This window comes from Schistocerca piceifrons, chromosome 1, assembly GCF_021461385.2.
Source record: "Schistocerca piceifrons isolate TAMUIC-IGC-003096 chromosome 1, iqSchPice1.1, whole genome shotgun sequence".
Lineage (NCBI taxonomy): Eukaryota > Metazoa > Arthropoda > Insecta > Orthoptera > Acrididae > Schistocerca > Schistocerca piceifrons.
Genome location: NC_060138.1, coordinates 285,726,027 through 285,746,250, shown reverse-complemented (window position 1 = coordinate 285,746,250; position 20,224 = coordinate 285,726,027). Strand labels below are relative to the sequence as shown.

Genomic DNA, 20,224 nt, shown 5'->3' with positions numbered 1-20,224 from the left:
ATATATGATTTGTGCCTTACTTGTAGCGTTATATGTCATCTTCGTGACGAAGTGCCCATCACCTCGCTAATGACCATTCTTTTTGTGATGTGCATATTTAAGTAACACACTACGCAAAACTCAAAAAGTTTGCAACGAAAATTAGGGGTCGCTATGATTTTGCGTTTGGTGCGTACTACACCATATGTTGCTGCGTATGAAAATTAGCTAACATGCTGAATTTTTGTTTAGACTTGGGAGGAGGTCTCTATATGCCTCCGATCTCGAGAAAATGGATCCCATGTAGCGCGCTCACTTCCGATCTCACGCCGGCGAGAATGAAATACTCGCATCTCTCATATGTCCTAAACCGCTCGAGACATCGAAACGAAAGATTGGCGAATGATAGCACACAAGGAGGAGAGTGTTTTGCCAATTCTTAAACACACGGAACATTCTTATCTATGGCGATCGATATATCAGCACTTATACTTCCCTTTTTAGTTATTTCACTCCAGTGACTAAGTTTTTAAGAGTTATCGACAGCTAGCGAAACAAGAGCTTCCTAGTATGAAAATAAACATGAAATTTCTTCTTTTATTTTACTGCAAAGCGACACTATGAGGTTTCTCGTAAGCTATTGAGCTCTGTGATTGCCAATTACTTGTTTAATGAGGCACTCTGTTTCGGAATTCTGCCTCAATAGCTGCTGTGAGATGAGTTTGGCAAATCACACTGTGACAAAGGAAGTACAATTAAACCAGTCAACAAGAGAAATGTGGCCGTTACTCACAAACGGTGATGCTTCTTCGATCAGAAAAGGTTAACAACTCACACAAAAATAGATTGCCAATTCCGTTGGAATTTTGGTGGAATCCTCGTAACCCATCGTATTTTTAACACTGAGCGACTGGAATGGAAACTTACCAAAGGATTTTATTCCTTCTCTTGATCTGAGCAGTATTAAAATAATGACGAGCGTTCCTTCAGGCGGAATGATAGGCACATGCCAGATACGTCCTAATATTGTGTCGGACCACCTTTTGCCCGGTATAGTGCAACAACTGGACGTGACATGGACTCAGTATGTCATTCGAAGTCGCCTGCAGAAATATTGCTGTCGAAACATATTCCGCACATGTTCGTTCGAGAACATGTTCAAGCTCTAGATCAGGTCGATAATGGTTTGCATATTTCTCATTACCCGTGCCGAGACAAGGTCCTATTTTAATCTTTCCAATGGAGTTATAGCCTATCATCGGCGTGTTCCAACATGTATGACGGTTCCTCAGTTGAGAGACTTTCTTTGCCGGCCGAGTTGGCCGAGCGGTTCTAGGCGCTACAGTCTGGAACTGCGCGACCGCTACGGTCGCAGGTTCGAATCCTGCCTCGGGCATGAATGTGTGTCATGTCCTTAGGTTAGTTAGGTTTAAGTAGTTCTGAGTTCTAGGGGACTGATGACCTCAGAAGTTAAGTCCCATAGTGCTCAGAGCCATTTGAACCATTTTCGAGACTTTCTTTCGTCATCGCCTAGTAGCAATGCCTCTGCTGGACCTTGACAGGTGAATTAGCTGACAGCGTCCGACTGTAGTTTCTGCTCACCATAGCGAGGCTACTTTTTGAATTGTATGGCTGTTCACATGTGACATTGATTTTGTTGTTATCCAGCTCTGAAAGCGACTGATACCTTGCGTGATACGATTAGCTAGCCTGTTTGCTTTCGCTCTAAGACATCTTACTCTACATACTAAAGCTGGCGGTGTTACTCTACTAGTACCAGAAAATGTGGATTACGAGGTAACTAATTAGCATAGATGTTGACAAGTAAGTTTTCTTGGTTAACACTACAGGGTGGTCCATTGATCGTGACTGGGCCAAATATCTCACGAAATAATCGTCAAACGAAAAAACTACAAAGAACGAAACTTGTCTAGTTTGAAGGGGGAAACCAGATGGCGCTATGGTTGGCCCGCTAGATGGCGCTGTCATAGGTCAAACGGATATCAACTATTTTTTTTTTAAACAGGAACCCCCATTTTTTATTACATACTCGTGTTGTACGTAAAGAAATATGAATGTTTTAGTTGGACCACTTTTTGCGCTTTGTGACAGATGGCGCTGTAATAGTCACAAACATATGGCTCACAATTTTAGACCAACAGTTGGTAACAGGTAGGTTTATTAAATTAAAATACAGAACGTAGGTACGTGTGAACATTTCATTTCGGTTGTTCCAATGTGATACATGTACCTTTGTGAACTTATCATTTCTGAGAACGCATGCTGTTACAGCGTGGTTACCTGTAAATACCACATTAATGCAATAAATGCTCATAATGATGTCCGTCAACCTCAGTGCATTTGTCAATACGTGTAACGACATCCCTCCCAACAGCGAGTAGTTCGCTCTTTCGTAATGTTCGCACATGCATTGACAATACGCTGACGCATGTTGTCATGCGTCGTCAGTGGATCTCAATAGCAAATATCCTTCAACTTTCCTCACAGAAAGAAATCCGGGGACGTGTGATCCGGTTAACGTGCGGGCCATGGTATGGTGCTTCGACGACTAATCCACCTGTCATGAAATTTGCTATTCAATACCGCTTCAACCGCACGCGAGCTATGTGCCGGACATCCATCATGCTGGAAGTACATCGCCATTCTGTCATGCAGTGAAACATCTTGTAGTAATATCGGTAGAACATTACGTAGGAAATCAGCATACATTGCACCATTTAGATTGCCAACGATAAAATGGGGGCCAATTATCCATCCTCTCATAACGCCGCACCATACATTAACCCGCCAAGGTCGCTGATGTTCCACTTGTCGCAGCCATCATGCATTTTCCGTTGCCCAGTAGTGCATATTATGCCGGTTTACGTTACCGCTGTTGGTGAATGACGCTTCGTCGCTAAATAGAACGCGTGCAAAAAATCTGTCATCGTCCCGTAATTTCTCTTGTGCGCAGTGGCAGAACTGTACACGACGTTCAAAGTCGTCGCCATGCAATTCCTGGTGCATAGAAATATGGTACAGATGCAGTTGATGTTGATGTAGCATTCTCAACAGCGACGTTTTTGAGATTCCCGATTCTCGCGCAATTTGTCTGCTACTAATGTGCGGATTAGCCGCGACAGCAGCTAAAACATCTACTTGGGCATCATAATTTGCTGCAGGTCGTGGTTGACGTTTAACATGTGGCTGAACACTTCCTCTTCCCTTAAATAACGTAAATATCCGGCGAACGGTCCGGACACTTGGATGATGTCGTCCAGGATACCGGGCAGCATACATAGCACACGTCCGTTGGGCATTTTGATCACAATAGCCATACATCAATGCGATATCGACCTTTTCCGCAGTTGGTAAACGGTCCATTTTAACACGGGTAATGTATCACGAAGCAAATACCGTCCGCACTGGCGGAATGTTACGTGATACCACGTACTTATACGGTTGGGACTATTACAGCGCCATCTATCACAAAGCGAAAAAAGTGGTCCAACTAAAACATTCATATTTCTTTACGTACTACACGAATATGTAATAAAAAATGGGGGTTCCTATTTTAAAAAACGCAGTTGATATCCGTTGGACCTATGGCAGCGCCATCTAGCGGGCCAACCGTAGCGCCATCTGGTTTCCCCTTCAAGCTAGACGAGTTTCGTTCTTTGTAGTTTTTTCGTTTGATGCTTATTTCGTGAGATATTTGGCCCGGTTACTATCAGTGGACCACCCTATATAACAGTGTGTGCTGTCCCCCACATATATCGGCCTCGCTGTTGAAATAGATTACCACGATTTGTGGGAAGGTGAGTGGCTTTAATCGAGAGACTAAAATTTCTGTTGGGAGGTCTAAGAACCAGTTACGGTGTGGTTCGTTTCAGTTAAGCTCACTAAACCTACATCAAATGTTGTTCTGATGCGTTCGTATTGAGCATTATATGCTGATGATCTGGCTGCAATGAAACGCATGTACACCTCGTTTCTTGGGAGTTTCTGACGGCCAGTGCTACTGAGTGTGTCCTTCCGAAACTATTTTCTCCTCCATTTTGTTCACTTTGAGTGTCTAAGTAAGATTATGCTGGAGTAGTACTATTTTTTGAATCTTCCTATTAATGTCCTATTGTTTTCGTTGTCCTGTGACGGGGAGTATTCCAAAATCGCATCCGACATCGAGGTGCGTGTAAAAGGAGATATGTCATTGAATTCTTCGCTGCTTAACGAATTGCGCCAGTTTAAACCCGTCAATCTTTCCTAACGTTGTATAGACACCTTAAATTGATTACATGAAATGTATTCACAACAGCGAATATGAACAACCATCAGTTGTACACAAACCAAAAGAAGTTTTGCATCACCTCGGTTCCCAGAACTCGTGAAGATAGGCGTTAACTGTGGATATAGAATCACAGACACAGTCCCTTTGACTGTTCAGAGATGCCACTAAACCCGCCCAAAGATGTTCATGAGGAGCGCCTATTTGACGGAGGGGGTCCGATGGACTATAAGTTCCAGACATTCCACCAGGAAGGAGGTACATGGCCCGTGTTGTCTGTAGTTCAACCAGGCCTAGACGGTCGATACCGCGATTCGATCGCGTCCGCATTGCTACTTTGTGCCAGGTAGGGCTCTCAAGAAGGGAAGTGTCCAGGCATCTCGGAGTGAACCAAAGCGATGTTTTTCGGACATGGAGGAGATACAGAGAGACCGGAACTGTCGATGACATGCCTCGCTCAGGCCGCCCAAGGGCTACTACTGCAGTGGATGTCCGCTACCTACGGATTATGGTGCGGAGGAACCCTGGCAGCAACGCCACCATACTGAATAATGCTTTTCGTGCAGCCACAGGACGTTGTGTTACGACTCAAACTGTGTGCAATAGGCTGCATGATGCGCAACTTCACTCTCGACGTCCATGGCGAGAACCATCTTTGCAACCACGACACCATGCAGCGCGGTACAGTTGGGCCCAACAAATATGCTGAATGGACCGCTCAGGATTGGCATCACGTTCTCTTCATCTATGAGTGTCGCATATACCTTCAACTAGACAATCTTCGGAGACGTATTTGGAGGCAACCTGATCAGGCTGAACGCCTTACACACACTGTCCAACGAGTGCAGCAAGGTGGGAGGTTCCCTGACGTTTTGTGGTGGCATTATGTGGGGCCGACGTACGCCACTGGTGGTAATGGAAGGCGCCCTAACGGCTGTACGATATGTGAATGCCATCCTCCGACCGACAGTGGAACCATATCGGCAGCATATTGTCTCTGAGCACTACGGTTCAAATGGCTCTGAGCACTATGGGACTTAACTTCTGAGGTCATCAGTCCCCTAGAACTTAGAACTACTTAAACCTAACTAACCTAAGGACATCACACACATCCATGCCCAAGGCAGGATTTGAACCTGCGACCGTAGCGGTCGCGTGGTTCCACACTGTAGCGCCTAGAACCGCTCGGACACTCCGGCCGGCTACATATTGGTGAGGCATTCGTATTCATGGACGACAATTCGCACCCCCATCGTGCACATCTTGTGAATGACTTCCTTCAGGATAACGACATCGCTCGACTAGAGTGACCAGCATGTTCTCCAGACATGAACCCTATCGAACACACCTGGAATAGATTGAAAAGGGCTGTTTATGGATGACGTGGCCCACCAACCACTCTGAGGGATCTACGCCGAATCGCCGTTGAGGAGTGGGACAATCTGAACCAACATTGGCTTGATGAACTTGTGGATACTATGCCACGACGAATACAGGCATGCATAAATGCAAGAGGACGTGCTACTGGGTATTAGAGGTACTGCTGTGTGCAGCAGTCTGGACCACCACCTCTGAAGGTCTAGCTGTATGGTGGTACAACATGCAATGTGTGGTTTCCATGAGCAATAAAAAGGGCGGAAATGATGTTTATGTTGATGTTCCGGAACTCTCGGAACCAAGGTGATGCAAAACTTTTTTTGATATGTGTGTAATGGAATGACGAGAATGAAAATTTGTGCTGGACTAGGACTCGAAGCCGGATTTCCCGCTTATCGCGTGTGGTCGCATTATCATTCGGCTATCTGCACCCGACATGCGTGAATGTCCAAAGGAGCATTGCATCGTTCTTCGGAATAACACAGGCACTGCAATAATGTATTTATCCGCCGACAGCGAGCAAATGACTGTCAAGTAAAATGTCTCGCCTGTACGCGAATATACGCTGTATTTGTGGTATGTTTTGGAAGGCGACTATGAGTTTACGCCCTGATAGCAATCACTTTAACTAGTAAGCTTTCCACTTGTCTATCTGGCCCCTGCGTCTGCTAAATTGATTTTTCCCTTTGAATGTGTTGTAAAACTTATCACATTTATCAGAATCTATATGAACTTGAATGCTGAAATATCATTAATGAAATTATGGCTCTGTCATTATTTTAGCTAATTGTTGATGGGTGATTAATATACGAGGGTCACACCAAAAGAAATGCACACTATTTTTTTAAAACCATCTTTCATTCCACATGTTTGAAAGTTTTACAGTGTGTAGATACATCCTTTAGGAACAATATTATCATTTCTCCACATAATTTCCATCGCTCTCAACTGCCTTACGCCATCTTGGAACCAGCGTCTGGACCAACCTGTTGGAGCCACTGTTTGGCAGCGTTCACAAGAGAGTCATCATCTTCAAACCTTGTTCCACGAAGAGAGTCTTTCAGTTTCCCAAAGAGATGATAGTCACATAGTCGTGCATTGTCGTGCAACAGCAAAACATCCTGCATTTGCCGATGTGGTCGAACACGACTCAGTCGAGCTTGAAGTTTCTTCAGTGTCGTCACATATGAATCAGAATTTATGATGGTTCCACTTGGCATGATGTCCACAAGCAAGAGTCCTTCGGAATCGAAAAACACCGTAGCCATAACTTTTCTAGCAGAAGATGTGGTTATGAATTTTTTTTTTCCTTGGGCGAATTTGCATGATACCACTCCATTGATTGCCTCTTCGTCTCTGGTGAAAAATGCTGGAGTCATGTTTCATCATCTGTCACAATTCTCCCAAGAAATTCATCTCCACTATTCTCGTATTGTTCCAAAAGTTCGCTGCATGCCGTTTTTCTTGTTTCTTTGTGAGCAACTGTCAACATCCTGGGAACCCACCTGGCACAAACCTTATTTAACGCCAACACTTTCAGTATTCTGCAAACACTTCCTTCCCCTATCCCAACGTAGCGTGACAATTCGTTCGCTGTGATGCGTCTGTCAGCAGTCACCAATTCGTTAACTTTCTGCACATTGTCTGGAGTGTGTGCGGTACGAGGCCTGCCGCTGCGAGGACAACCCTCAATATTGCCGTTCCCGCTTTCATCACGGAACCTGCTTGCCCACCGACTAACTGTACCGCGATCGACAGCAGCATTTCCATACACCTTTTTCAACCTCTTGTGGATGTTTCCCACTGTCTCGTTTTCACACCACAGGAATTCTATGACAGCACGTTGCTTCTGACGAACGTCAAGTGTAGCAGCCATCATGAAGACATGCTGTGGCGGCGCCACTCACGGGAACTGGTTGAACTAAGTTTGAAAACAGGCCGGAAGGATGTATCTACACACTGTAAAACTTTCACACATGCAGAATGAAAACTGTATTTTTCCAAAAATAGTGTGCACTTCTTTTGCAGTGACCCTTGCATAAACACGGAATGATCTTTTATGAAAGTTATGGCACAAGTTTATTGATTAATGTAATAGGCAAACAATACATGCTAGCGTGATGACAAATAAAACACGAACTGTTGGCAATATAAAGAGACGCAACAAAAGTTAACACTCCACTGGTTGGCAAAGACTAAGATTTGTCTGATTGAACTATTTACTCTGGCTCAAAATATGGATAACGCAATCTGAAATTATCTGACACCGAATAGATTTTGATGGATTTATTCTACACTGAAGTTATACTACGTTGGTGTAGCTGAAAACAAGTGGCAAGACTGTGATTCTGTGTGCCCTAACAAGCCGGAGCAGCAATACTACACCCCTTTCTCGATGTGTATCGCTGCCTCAAGTGATGGTCGGGATTCAAGCGCCTGCAGAGTAGCGATGTGCACAGCGCCTGCAGTTCACTATCGCGGGTACGAAACATGCGAAGTCGTGGCTGGCGATCTGTCATACGGCTCACAGTTATTCTCTAAAGGAGCCCTGAAATTTCGGCAGATTCCAGCATATGAGCCTCCCGTTCGCCAATCTTACCCTGGACCAATTTGACTCACTTACACGGCAGTGCGCACAAAAAGATGAAACATCAAGGTGGCAGACGGCACAGCGAGTTGTCCTACATGACTGAGCTCTAAACTGTCGGTACAGCGATGCTCTCACCATAGCTCTCCAGTCAAGACCAGTGCTAGTTGGAAGTCACGCTAGGGGCAAGTGTCTCAAGTGCAACCCACTCGTAACAAAGGTCATGACCAGAATCCTCTTCAGACCATAATCTGAATCAGAAGACCTCTCCAGACTGGAGTCTGAATCGAAGGACCTCTCCAGATCGGAATCTGAATCGGGAGACCCAGTTTTGTAAACACCTCAAAAGCACTCATGCAACAGACCCGACAAGGGATCTGTGCGAATCACAGGACTCCACGAGCTCCAAGTCTCTCCTCTAACGCGTCTGCTCTAGCGTCGGCCAATCCTAATCAAAGTTTTAAATGTTCTTCTCTTTTCTGGAGATTGGACTGGACTGGACTGGACTGATTTGGCGGAAGAGACCAAACAGCGAGGTCACCGGTCTCATTGGATTAGGGAAGGATGGGGAAGGAAGTCGGCCGTGCCCTGTCAAAGGAACCATCCCGGCATTTGCCTGAAGCGATTTAGGCAAATCACGGAAAACCTAAATCAGGACGGCCAGACTCGTTTTCTGGAGAAGCAGCCAACCCTTGACTCGCAAATTCTCGCGCAGAGAGAGAAGACGCTGTGCTCCCAACTTGTTTTTCCCACAGCCGCTTTAGGCAGCGTGTTTTGAGTTTCTGTATAGCTCTAAAGAGAACACCACATTTGCAATGGAGATCATTATCTGGACAGCCCAAACATCACAGTGTGTCCGACCAGGGGCCCCAGCTAAACTAAGAAAAGTGCTTTTGTGTCCCAACACAGATCATTTCAGAGCCACCATAAATGTTGCGTTCTTTCTAATATTGCTTTGATGGCCTGAGGCTTCCCAAAAAACTCTGCAGGCAGAGAGACGACACCACCAGACAGCTCCCTCGATAGCGTCTGGTCCACAGTGAACATGGAAACTCACGAATTTTTATGGCCGCCGTATCTGTTCACAAAGGGCGTTTGCGACAATGTTGAAACGTTCTGGCCGGGCGACCCAGATTTCCTTCGCTTTCCTGTTCCTGCCGTGTGTAGACGCGACTAACAGGTAGGTCCGGGTTGGCAGTTTTTCCGCCTTTTCGGCCGAAAGCATTGATTGCACACTGGTGCGAGAAATTCTTGGGACCAGCATTCTGTCCCCGGTAAATGCTTCAAGATATTCCTTTCCCTGATAGCTGTGCATATCTTCCAAGTTCCAAAAGTCCACTCCAAGATTTACTGTCAAATGACCGAACTGCCTGCTTGTTCTCAACTCCAGAAAAATACTATTCGAAGGAGTGCGACCATAAAGATCCTGCACGCATAAACAACGTAAATGCTCCAATCAGTGCCTGCTCATGCTGTGGGTGTAAAATCGACATTAAAGAGTAGCCTTAAATACGGAGAATAGTGAGAGAGTGACACGTCCTCTCTCAGTTTTGGATGGTGCTGCCGACGGTCGAATGTTGCTGCCAGCTATTGAATGTGGTTTTGTGATATCACTGATCTGTGTGTGTGTGTGTGTGTGTGTGTGTGTGTGCGTGCGTGCGTGTGTGTGTGTGTGTAGGCCTACCTGTATGTGTGCTTGAACTGGTATTCGTTTTGGTGTGATTAGATGATTTTTTTTTCTCTTACAACACCATATTGCCAGGCACCCTGAGTGTTATGCTCCTCTGGAACTTAATACCGAGTTTGGCTGAACTATCTTATCAGACTCGTAACAAAGCCCTGATTTAGCGCTTGTAGACGTTCGTCGCTTTGTGACAATGAAAGATGGTCTACATGCCAAATACCTTCTAGAATCAGAAGCTGTCTCCAAAGCTGTAGTCTCAGATGGTTCAGATTTTTACGAGCGTGGCGTGGCTATCCTTGTTCATCGTGGGTAAAAACGCGTAACGGATGGTGACGGTTACGTAGGAAAATGACAGTATACGAGGTGTGGCTAGAAAAAAACCGGACTAGTACTGGTGAAACAATAAAACGAATGCAATAAGGCTGAAAGTCGCGTGGCCTGTCACGTGACTCTCGCTCCGCCTACTGCTCGAGTTTCATCTGCCTCCTGCACTCAGTCTGCCCGTGGCGTCTGTTTTAAGTAGTTGACGTTTTGTCTGTGCGTCGGAAAATGTTGAGTGTACAGAAAGAACAGCGTGTTAACATCAAATTTTGTTTCAAACTAGGAAAATCTGCAAGTGAAACGTTTGTAATGTTACAACAAGTGTACGGCGATGATTGTTTATCGCGAACACAAGTGTTTGAGTGGTTTAAACGATTTAAAGATGGCCGCGAAGACACCAGTGATGACACTCGCACTGGCAGACCATTGTCAGCAAAAACTGATGCAAACAGTGAAAAAATCGGTAAACTTGTTCGACAAGATCGCCGTTTAACAATCAGAGCAGTGTCTGAGTTAACAGGAGTTGACAAGGAAAGTGTTAGGCAGATTCTTCACGAAAGTTTCAACATGAACAAAGTGTGTTCAAAAATGGTTCCAAAGTGTCTCACAATTGAACAGAAGGAACGCCGAAGAATGATTTGTTCTGACATCCTGGAAAACATTTAAAGTGATCCCACCTTCTTACAAAATGTTATTACTTGCGATGAATCGTGGTTTTTTACTTACGATCCCGAAACTAAACGCCAATCGATGCATTAGAAAACTCCTGGTTCTCCACGACAAAAAAAAGCACGAATGTCAAAATCGAAATTCAAGGCAATGATGATTGTTTTTTTTTTGACATCAAAGGGATTGTGCACATTGATTGGGTACCAGAGGGACTAACAGTGAATCAGCATTACTACATTAGCGTCCTGGCTACCCTACGTGAGCGAGTACGGAGAAAACGGAACGATTTGTGGAGAAAAAAGTCATGGATCCTTCACCAAGACAATGCCCCAGCTCACAGTGCGTTGTCAGTGAAGACGTTTTTGGCAAAACACAACATTCCCATCTTAGATCATCCACCCTACTCACCTGATTTGGCCCCCTGTGACTTTTTTGTTTTCCCTAAAGTCAAGTCAGCTTTGAAAGGAACTAGATTTGAGACTGTTGAAGCAGTAAAAGAAAAAGCGACGGAAGTAATGTATGGACTTACCGAAAATGATCTGCAGCATTGCTATGAACAGTGGAAAATTCGTATGGAGTGGTGTAGAGACCGAGGAGGAGAGTACATTGAAGGAGATAACATGAAATTGTAGATAATTGTAAATAAATGTTTTTTCCAGCATCAGTCCGGTTTTTTTCTAGCCGCACCTCGTATAGATAAAATAATGGCTATCGTATAAGTGTACCAGGAGAAGACGTAACTGGTTTTGGGCTTGTTATCCGACGTTGAAGCTTTGGCCTGAAGTAGCAACGTTGGCCCACTTACCACAGCAACAATGAAACGGTTGATATTTGCAGCTGGGACTTCGCTACTGAGTTGCACATGCGCACAGGGCACTTCCCTCATAAGACCGCGCTGAGAGGAACTGCACTGCAGCCGAGCGGCGCGGCGCGACTCGACCAAAGATTGTTTATAACGTAACCGTATAAAACAGAACGCACTACGCGGCAGTGACATTGTACGGCGCAGCTGTTCAGATCATAACTCTTTTGAAGTGCGAAACGAAAGCTTGTTTAAAATGGTGGTAGACGAGGAGAAGTTAATCGTATGTATAAGAGAACAGCCAGAGTTATTTGACCTTCAAAATGAACTTTATATGAATAGTGCCAGGAAAAGCAACATTTGGAAATAAATTTCCACGGGAAGGGGAGTTAACATAACCTACAAATACCCACAAATTACATCTTAGTCTTTATTTTGTATGAACTACATATTTACTATTACAATTTTTTACTACTTGTTTTCTCTTCTGCAACATCCACTGTTTACCATGTCGTTTCGCCAGACAAAACTACCTTCCAGGAAGTTAAAATAATCTTTAAGTCTAGGCCTATCGCATATCTGGTTAGCATTATTTACAAAATTGTCTCCTAAGTGAAGAACGTGTATGAATGTATCTGTTCAGTCTCCTCGTTGTCAAACAACACTGTATCGGGTCTGGTTGTAAGAAAATTGTGCAAGAAACAAGTGGCAAGAATGACGTTCTGTACTTGTTGCGGATTGAGACACATCTAGAGATAGTAAATCCTAAATTTTTGGCACAAAGTTCCAAAAGCTTTTTCTGTAACTCAACGGGCCCTGTTATGACTGTAACCGTATACTGTTTTCGATTGGACATCTAACTGTGTACGAGGATAACGTCCCATCAAATTGGTTTTTAAAGAAAAAGCTTCGTCTCTAACATTCACGTGAGGCAGTCGAAATCTCGTTCCTGGTAATTCTTTTAGGCCTGGTGTATTCAAGGCATTTGTTTCCAGTTCTGTTGCTAAATCTGACAGTTAAAAATTCCCCGCATCGCTACTCTTTGCAAGGTCAAGGTCTTCTTTCTCACATTAGAGAGAAATTATTATAATATCCAGGTTACCGTCGTCAATTTTGTTCGGAGGTTGCCGAACTCCCTACATACAAAATTTGTTACACATTGTCGCGCCGCTGCGCTTCAAATGCGATGTACTAAACTGAGCCGCGTCGTACCACGCAGCTCTGCTGCAATTCAGCTCCCCTCAGTGTGTCCTTAGCTTTACTATCTTACGGTGCCCCTCACCCCTCTGGCGGCCCACATTGCTCGACGCGGCCACAGTAGATGCAACGACGCCACAGGCAGGCGACAGGCGTAATTATCCCATTTCTGAGATCGACAAGTTCTACCGGGTATTAACGTAAGAGCGTACAAAAATGTAACAGGGCATTGAGAATCTGAGGTAGGGAACCTAAGCTCGGAGACGCCACCTTAAGGAGATATGGAAATAAACTTGTCTCCTGCTTTGTCTAGCATTGCTGTTCTCAGATTACTTAAAACGAACTTGCATACAAGTTTACATGTACTGTGCTGTTTATTTACATGTACATTGTTTATTTCCTGCAAGGAAACAAGGAGGTTGAGCCTGATTACTGGGAAGTCGTGATGCAGGTTTGTGTGTGTATTGTGTACCAAACCGGGGACCTAGAAACGACGGAGAGGCTTCGTCCCGCCGTAGCTCTCAGTGATTCACAACCCCACAACAGGCCGCAGCAGTCCACCCACCCCTCCGCCGCCCCACACAGAATCCAGGTTTATTGTGCGGCTTGACCCCCAGTGGAACCCCTCCGGGAACGTCTCATACCACACAAGTGTAACTCCAAATGTCTGCGTGGTAGAGTAATTATGGTGTACGCGTACATGGAGACAGTGTTTGTGCAGCAATCGGCGACATTGTGTAGCTGAAGGGGAATAAGGGGAACCAGGCCGCATTCGCCGAGGTAGATGGAAAAACCCCTTAAAAACCATCCACAGAATGGTCGGCACACCAGGCGGATTCGTGCCGGAAACCGGACCTTCCCGCTCGGGAAGCAGCGAGTGAGACCGCGCGGCTAGCCGGGCGGGCTGATGCGGGTTTTGTTTACTTCTTCACAAGGTGGCTCTGTTGTATCGTATTTATGTTGTCCCGTTGGCTGTTCGTGACAGGATGTGGATATAACATAATGGTGCACTGCATCGCTTCATTGTGAATGTCTGCAGCGCTGTCAATGCTATATTTCCTCACGCTGGATTTGAAAGGGAGTTCCTATTCCATGGCCTGCGAGGCCATCTGACCTGAATCCCCTTGATTACTTCCTACGGGGATATCTAAAGCCATTTGTGCATGACATCCCAGTGGATACAGAGATGGAATTAGTTGCCACAATTGTAGCTGCCTGTGATGTGATTCGAAACACAGCAGGGATATTTGCCAGGTTGCGTCAGACTTTTGTTCTCCGATGTCTTGCTTACGCTGAGTTTGATTGCCGTCAAAATGGTTCAAATGGCTCTGAGCACTATGGGACTTAACTGCTGGGGTCATCAGTCCCCTAGAACTTAGAACTATTTAAACCTAACCAACCTAAGGACATCACACACACCCATGCCAGAGGCAGGATTCGAACCTGCGACCGTAGCGGTCACACGGTTCCAGACTGTAGCGCCTAGAACCGCTTGGCAACTCCGGCCGGCGATTGCCGTCACTTTCAGCACTTTTGTAAGGTAGAGTACAAATAGTATAGCCGCGTGGGATTAGCCGAGCGGTCTAAGGCACTGCAGTCATGGACTGTGCGGCTGGTCCTGGCGGAGGTTCGAGTCCTCCCTCGGGCATGGGTGTGTGTGTTTGTCCTTAGGATAATAGTAGTGTGTAAGCTTAGGGACTGATGACCTTAGTAGTTAAGTCTTATAAGATTTCACACACATTTCTGAACAAATATTATAGAGAACAAATAGTACGTTCATTGTGTCAGTGATGGTATTTGCCGTCAACTGTAAGTAACGTAAATAATAAAAGTACGCAGTAATGTGATTTTATTCCTATTGTCTCCTTGAGCTGGCTTCTCTGAACCCAGTTTCCCCACCTCAAATTGTCCAGTGGAGCATCCTCTATGTCCTGTTAAATTTTTGTACACTCTTAGGAAAGACCTTGTATATTTGCCCAAAATATGGCTGGCGTGTACTGCTCGCCAAGCTGCAGGGCAGCGACGTGAGCAGCGGCCGGCGGTGCAGGTGATGTCGATCCTGGTGCACGGCGACGCGGCGCTGGCGGGCCAGGGCGTGGCGTACGAGTGCGCGCAGCTGTCGCGGCTGCCGGCGTACGGCGTGGGCGGCACGGTGCACGTGGTGCTCAACAACCAGGCGGGCTTCACGGCGGAGCCCGCCGCGTCGCGCTCCTCGCGCTACTGCACCGACGTGTTCCGCGTGACGGGCGCGCCCGTGCTGCACGTCAACGCCGACAGCCCGGACGCCGTGGTGCGCTGCTGCCGCATCGCCGCCGCCTTCCGGCACAAGTTCGCCAGGGACATCGTCGTCGACGTCGTCTCGTACCGCCGCCACGGACACTCCGAGCACGACGACCCGTCCGTCACGCAGCCGCACAGGTGCGCCGTCAGGAAACCGCTGTGCGACTTGAGAGGTTGTAACAGGACGCTTCAGCAGATGAAAATGTCTCAGGTTTCAAGTCAGGTGGTAATGTTGAGATATCGCGACGTTGCGTGCGCAAATTCAAGAGACCCACTAGATACAGCTAGTGTTCGTTGTTCTCAAAGCGCAGATGATAGCGCGCGAGACTACTCACCCTTTGGCCCGCGTTGGATCCTTATTACTGTTGAGTGCCCAATTTTAGTATCTCTCTCTTGTTCGGTCTTAGGGAACCAAACGAAGAACGCGTTTTATACGTCATCTCTGGCGGGCTTTATGAAATTGCGTGCTCAACAGCCCGATTGGCTAACTTGAATGCTAATTAACTCGAAGAAGGTGCAACGTATAGAATTTTTTTCTTAACAATTGATTCTTAACACAACTTACTCCTCCAACACCCTTACAAGCTTTTCAGGTTGTTTCTGACCACTGTGTATATTACTCCTTAAATTTGTCAGGCGAATTTTCTCTAGTGTTTCGACAGATACTTGTAGTTTTATTTCCACGACGTGTAGCTAGGGTCAGCCCAAACACATCACGTCTTTCATGAGACGCCTGTTGTCGACGGAAACTGTCGGTATGTTTCCCGTTACAAACAATTTTATTTTTAAAGCGGGATTTGAGGCGTCCTTTCGATAGAACGGTCCCAGATTAGTCTAGTATGATAATTGTTTCATCGATATGTACGTAACAGGGACAGTGTAACACGTGGCATACATAAACAATACTCCAGCACAGCCCAGGTCCGCTCTGGCCTCTACCGCCACGCGGTAGCGCTGCTCAGTCACAGCCGGAGTACTGTTTATGCCTCGTGTCTTACTGTTCTTGTAAATACACATCTAGAAAACAAACATCGCACTAGACCTATCTGAGTCCGTTCTTTCGAAACCCCTCTCTAATAAACCATATTGTTTGTAACGGAAAATACACCGACGGTTTACGTCGAAACTGGGCGTCGCATGAGAGACGTGATGTGCAGTATTTCTTTGGGTTGACTCAGTGGCGGATACAGAGACACCTCAATTAGGGAGCGCTAAAGATATCCTGAGCTATCTTTACTTTTACCGTAATAAAAAATAATCAAGTCACATGCAAAGTTTAAGTAAGTTTTATTTAAACTGAATACACACATACATAAGACAATGCCATCTTATGATATAAAAAAGTTACAACTATGGCTAGCTACATATTCGGCGAATAATTCGTATTTATAACGCTAAGTATCGAAGGTTCCCTGTACAAAAAAACAGTAGAATATTCGCGACTTTTCTCTAACAAATGCCAGACAGAATAACGTATCGAGATCATTAGAATGGCCGCGATTTTTCTCGTAGGTATGTGTTAGCTATCTATGTGCCAGACAAAAACGTATAAAATACGATGACATGGACGCCCGTGTTACATAGGAAAGTACAACTACTCAATAACTAGATTTTGTCGAGTCGACTGACGAAAAAAAACGAATAGCGTCCGTGAAGGCTGGCGAAGGCGGCGCGGCTGGCAACCCGGGCGGCCCCGCAAGGGGTGCGTGGGGGGGGGGGGGGGGGCGCCCCGTTCATCCCCCCATATGTATCCGCCACTGGGTTGACTCGAAATACACTTTACAGAAATTAAATTGCAAATATTTGCCGAAACATCGGAGAAAATGCACCTTTCAGGCAAGATGCCGGTATGTTTGGGCGCTACTCGACCACGCGATGTACAGTAAAGGGTATATTAACAGTATCATTTTAGATTTTGTGTCGATATTAGCTTCAGTCTCTCACAATAGAATGTATTCACCCGTCAGACAAAGCTGTTCCGGGCTTCTTGCGTTTTTTCTGCCAGGGAAACTGTCTAGTGCTGAATTTCGTACCTATAAATTTTCAACGTTGTATTTATATCTTCATCTTGTCGCGGGGATCACGCAGCTGCAACCTCATCTCACATCTCTGTCGCCAAACGCCACGATCGGGCCATTCTTCCTCATCCTCTACTCTCTTCGCTTTTGGGATACCCCTTACTCATCCTTTCCGCAGTCTTCCTCTTATTCTTCTTCCAGAAGGTTGCCATGAAAATGCACTCTTTGGCCATCTGTCTTCATCCATTCCTTTGACATGTCCTAATCATCCAAGGTTCCTTTTCTCTGTTTCATACGTAAAACTGTATTGGGTCTGCGTCATTTCTTCATTTCTCTTATTTCCTCATTTCTTATGCGCTCAGTCGGAAAATTCCATATGCTATTCGCAAGTGGTCCATTTCTAAACCTCTTAAGTCTCTTTTCATTTCTTTCTGTGAGCTTCAACACTAACTCCAATGACCTGTTATTGGTTCCATGATGTATTTATGCAGACTTGATGACTGGGTGTTGTGTGGTGTCCTTAGGTTAGTTAGGTTTAAGTAGTTCTAAGTTCTAGGGGACTGATGACCATGGCTGTTAAGTCCCATAGTGCTCAGAGCCATTTGAACCATTTTGCAGGCATATTTTAACCCTTGAAATCATTTTTGAGGACCAAAATAAAGGATTAAATTTTGGGATAGCCACTCTCTCCTGTCTGATACGATGTTGGATATCTCTGTCACGTATTCCATCACGTTGCAGGATACTACCCAGATACTTACACTCGTTACACAATTTAATTTGACTTCCGCGAATGTCCAAATTATTTCCCTTCGTTCCGCAAAATACATGTTCCGTCTTTCCATAATTAATTTTTAAGGCCAACTTTTTATATTCTTCCAATAACGTGATAAGCATAAGATGTATCATATATCATCTTGATAGTTTGCTGCAAGAACCTGAACATCAGCCCTGTGCGACTCCTGCTTCCTATAGCTATTCTTTACTGCACAGATCCATTTTATTGCTTCAGTTTTACCTGTACTGCGACGTTTGCAGAATCTCACAACCTGCCTAATTAATATCGTTAGTTCCATTCTTTTGCATGGACATTAAATTTTATCCCGTGGTTTCTTATACCTGCATAAAAGTTGGTATGTTTTTCAGTTCCTTTATTTGCCCTTGGTCTGTATGTTCATTCTCCAGTATAAATTATTCCAAAAATTTTCGTACTTACTTTTCGTTCTCTCTTTTGGATCGCTTCTAGGTCTCAGTTTCTGTTTGAAATTAGTATTTCAGCCACATAAAAACACTATAGTTTCGACGACTGTGTTGTAATGTCTCAGTTTTGTACACTCTCTCTCTCTCTCTCTCTCTCTCTCTCTCTCTCTCTCTCTCTGACAGACACACACACGTACACACAAAGTGTTTCAAAGAGTTTATGACAAATGTTTAAGGACGACAGATCGCGTTATGGGGAACAACTTTGAGACGAAATGTTCGCTGGCACTTCCCAGTGACGCTACGTGGCCTTTAGTATTCGTCATCCCGGGGACGACAATATGTCACCTAATCAGCATAGCTTTCTAACCAGACATGCAGCATATTACCTACCTCAGAATACTGTCAGAGTGATTTTCAACATGAAAACCGTAAGACTGTGCCTTTCTTTGTAAACGGAGAAAGATATTTCAGAAACGAATTAGGAGCTCCTATTTTGCTCAGCCTACTGCCTTTCACGTACAGTAGATGACTGACTGAATGATACACAACGCACAGTGCATACGAAAGTCGTGGTGTGCCTACGCCCTGTCGCATTTCAGGGAGTAACCAGTTTTAAACGATGCCTAGCATCGTCGCGAAGCGTCAGCAAACATTCTGTCTCTAACAAAAGTTTTTCTCCAAGATGTGATCTATCACCCCTAGACGTTTGTCGCAAAGACATTTAAACAGCCTCTGTGTGTGTGTGTGTGTGTGTGTGTGTGTGTGTGTTCTCTTCCCTTAACAGAAAAGCGAGCTGTTTCAGGGTACGTATTCCACCCTTTGCAATGAATAAATTTTCATCTTCAGATTCGTCATTTGTATGAGGAGGTTTTGGAGTTTTATACGTACTTAAATCTTTAGATTCGAGAGAGCACTTATGCAATGTTAGGGGATGTGCGTAGAGGGGTTACAGCGTTAAGATATAAGTAAAAGGTCAGAATTACAATATTAATATATTAATAACGTCAAATTACAGTGTTATGAAAATTAATATACAACTACTAATAAAAATAAATGGGTTATAGATAACTGGGGCACCATTGGAGGCTAGCGATGTGGAAGGGTGTAACGACACACGCTGTACCATTCTCCTACCTTCCAGCGGGTTATGATGCGTGCTTGGACAGTTTACTAGTTAGAGCACTTGTCCACAAAAGGCAAAGATCTCAGTTATGAGTCCCCATGTACCAGGAAATTTCAGATCAGCGCACACTTCGCTGCAAAGTGGATTGTTGGAGGTGTAAAAAATTTTACATACCTCGAATATATATGCGTATGGTGGTCACCCCCTCCACCTGGCTGCAGGCGCCCGGATGTTGCGTAGGCAGTGACCGAGGACGTGTTGGTGGTGTAGCATGGGGGTGGATGTGGAATGGGGGCCAGTGTCTAATCTCTGCGTGGACATTCTCGATCAACCTCGTACACTGTCAACTGCTGGCCCACCTGTCGCACGAGACTATACCGCTCACAGACAGATGCAGGGGGCAGCTACCCAAAGTGTACAGATATTGGGTCCTCTGCAATGTCTCGACACAGGGTCGCCTAAGAGACATAGCCAGCGCTCAGCAACAATAGCGACTTCTCCATTACCATCGACGCCTTGCACCCTTACATGAACTGCGCTATTAGCAGCATGCGACAGCACCCGAACTACCTGTCTAAATTGTCACAGAAGTTATTTTCTTGGCTTGCTGTGCAACTTTACCCCCTCTGCTCTAAACCACTATCCTTCAAAAGATTCTGTCTACCTTTTCGCATATGGAACCATGTTAACGGGTGATGG

General features: G+C 45.2%; 1 protein-coding gene across 1 annotated transcript in view; it reads left to right on the top strand.

The window, feature by feature from the left end:
* The window catches only part of LOC124712400 (2-oxoglutarate dehydrogenase, mitochondrial-like), a 175,755-nt gene that overhangs the window by 56,014 nt on the left and 99,517 nt on the right, over positions 1 to 20,224 (top strand). The window contains exon 7 of the mRNA XM_047242730.1: positions 14,949 to 15,319. Within this exon, the coding sequence (XP_047098686.1) occupies positions 14,949 to 15,319 (371 nt within the window). The remainder of the gene's footprint in view (positions 1 to 14,948; positions 15,320 to 20,224) is intronic.